At 60.3% G+C, this 2,404-nt stretch overlaps 1 protein-coding gene across 1 annotated transcript in view; it reads left to right on the top strand.

The window, feature by feature from the left end:
• Positions 1-1,920, top strand: part of DECR2 (2,4-dienoyl-CoA reductase 2) — a 12,642-nt gene extending 10,722 nt beyond the window's left edge. The window contains 4 exon segments of the mRNA XM_032144722.2: positions 87-216; positions 402-506; positions 792-1,009; positions 1,321-1,920. Of these exon segments, the coding sequence (XP_032000613.1) occupies positions 87-216; positions 402-506; positions 792-1,009 (453 nt within the window). The 3' untranslated portion in view covers positions 1,321-1,920.
• The last annotated feature ends 484 nt before the right edge of the window (positions 1,921-2,404 follow it).

Below are 2,404 nucleotides of genomic sequence, written 5' to 3'. Positions count from 1 at the left end.
GGCCTCCCCCTGATGGCTGCCTGCTCCCTGCCCCGTGGCCTCCCCCTGATGGCTGCCTGCTCCCTGCCCCGTGGCCTCCCTGACAGCCGCCCGCTCCCTGCCCCGGGCCTTGTGTGTTGCAGGACCATGGAGGGGTGATCGTGAACATCACTGCCACCCTGGGGAACCGGGGGCAGGCGCTCCAAGTGCATGCCGGCTCCGCCAAGGCCGCTGTGGGTATGAGCACCCCCCTGCCCACGTTTGCCCACCTGGGTCCCCCACGGGCCGTCTGCTCCCATCCCAGGAGGCCAGCAGTCTCCACGTGAAGCTGAGCCCAGCTGCAGGCAGCGAGGCCTGGCCTTGGCCCTGAGCCCTCGCAGAGGGCAGAGCGGCCCCTTCATATCCAACTTTCTCCTGTGCAGACGCGATGACGCGGCACTTGGCTGTGGAGTGGGGTCCCCAAAACATCCGCGTCAACAGCCTCGCCCCTGGCCCCATCAGTGGCACGGAGGGGCTCCGGCGACTGGGTAAGGCTCTCAGGGAGCCCAGGCCTCCCACAGATCCTGCCCTGGGGCACAGGGTGCCCATGGAAGCTTCCAGAACTTTGGCAGGGGGTATGTTGCAAAGCCCTGTGGTGGTTCCATGGTGGCAACTATGTTCTGTGCCTGGCCTGATCCTGCTCCATGCTAGGCCTTGGTGACACTGACTGTGTCCTTGCTGTTCCCAGATGCCTCTCAGGGAATGAGCTGGGGGAGAGGGGAGGGTGCTGGGTCTTGGGGCTCATGGGGCCTGAGCCTTCTGCTGCCCTCCAGGTGGCCCTCAGGCCAGCCTGAGCACCAAGGTCACTGCCAGCCCGCTGCAGAGGCTGGGGAACAAGACTGAGATCGCACACAGCGTGCTCTACCTGGCTAGCCCTCTGGCTTCCTACGTGACGGGGGCCGTGCTGGTGGCCGATGGCGGGGCATGGTTGACGTTCCCAAACGATGTCAAAGGGCTGGCAGATTTCGCATCCTTCTCTGCTAAGCTCTAGGTGAGGTACCGCTCCCGCTTCTTGGGGTCACCTGTGTTCTTGGACGCTGGTTGCTGCATGGGCAGGTCTCTGCGGGACCCACAGGGCTGGCGTCTCTTTTGTCCCCATCCTCCCGGCCCCTGCGCCAACCTGGCCACACATGTGTGCTGCCCACTGGGGCTGGGCAGGAGGCGGGCGCTGGTGCGCTTGCTCTTCTGTAGTGGCCTCGGCCTCTGCCGGCATTTCTGGCAGGTGCTGGGTGGCCGAGGCAGCCGAGGTGTTTTAGGGGGAAGCCATCCTCAGCCGGCTACTAAGTTCTGAAACTCCTGCAGGATTCTTCCGGCTGCTGCTTCCCGCCACCTCACACAGCCAGGTGGAGAGCACCAATCTGAACCAGCAATGCCTGCAGCCCAGCCCCTCCTCTGAACACTTAGCTATTACTGCACTCTCCCTCCCCACGACCCCAACTCTAGGGCAGGAGCAACTGGACAGTGGGCCTGGCCCATGGAGCTGCCACGCAGGTGCCTGACGGCCAGGGCCACGCAGGTGCCTGAGGGCCAGGTGCCACGCAGGTGGTGGGGGTACAGACAAGATGCTGGGATGTCCCCTGCCCCATGGTCAAGGGTGTCCTGCCTGCCTGGGTCCAGGGCCTGAGGGAGCCACACGGATCCTGAGACTTGTATTCTCTTGGCTGAAAACACTGAGGTGCTCCCGTCTGTGCATGGTCCATGAGCTGGGACGGCCCTCCAGCTGCCCACAAGGTCTGCCCCTCTGTCTCTGCACCACCTGTTTGCGTAAACACACTTTGCTACAATCTTGCTAGTGCATTTTCTTAAAAGATAATCTATTTACTGTAAAAATAAATTGGACTTTGCAAAAGCTTTTAGAAGGAAAAGAAAGAGGATTAAAGAGAGTTGCTTGTGATCTTGTCATTTAGGGGTTGTGTTTCCTTTCTGTCTTTTCTGTGATGTTTGTTTATTATCAGTAGTATTTTTCTTTTTTTTTTTTTGAGACGGAGTCTCACTCTGTCACCCAGGCTGGAGTGCAGTAGGGCGATCTCGGCTCACTGCAAGCTCCGCCTCCCGGGTTCACGCCATTCTCCTGCCTCAGCCTCCGGAGTAGCTGGGACTACAGGCGCCCGCCACCACGCCCGGCTAATTTTTGTATTTTTAGTAGAGATGGGTTTTCACCTTGTTAGCCAGGATGGTCTCGATCTCCTGACCTCATGATCCGCCCACCTTGGCCTCCCAAAGTGCTGGGGTTACGGGCGTGAGCCACTGCGCCTGGCCTTTTTTTTATTTTTTGAGATGGAGTCTCGCTTTGTCACCCAGGCTGGAGTGCAGTGGTGCAATCTCGGCTCACTGCAAGCTCCACCTCCCGGGTTCACGCTATTCTCCGGCCTCGGCCTCCCTAGTA

Source organism: Hylobates moloch, unplaced genomic scaffold (assembly GCF_009828535.3).
Source record: "Hylobates moloch isolate HMO894 unplaced genomic scaffold, HMol_V3 SCAFFOLD_23, whole genome shotgun sequence".
Classification (NCBI taxonomy): Eukaryota; Metazoa; Chordata; class Mammalia; order Primates; family Hylobatidae; genus Hylobates; species Hylobates moloch.
The sequence above is the reverse complement of the archived record's forward strand: the minus strand, read 5'-3'. Positions and strand labels throughout refer to the sequence as shown.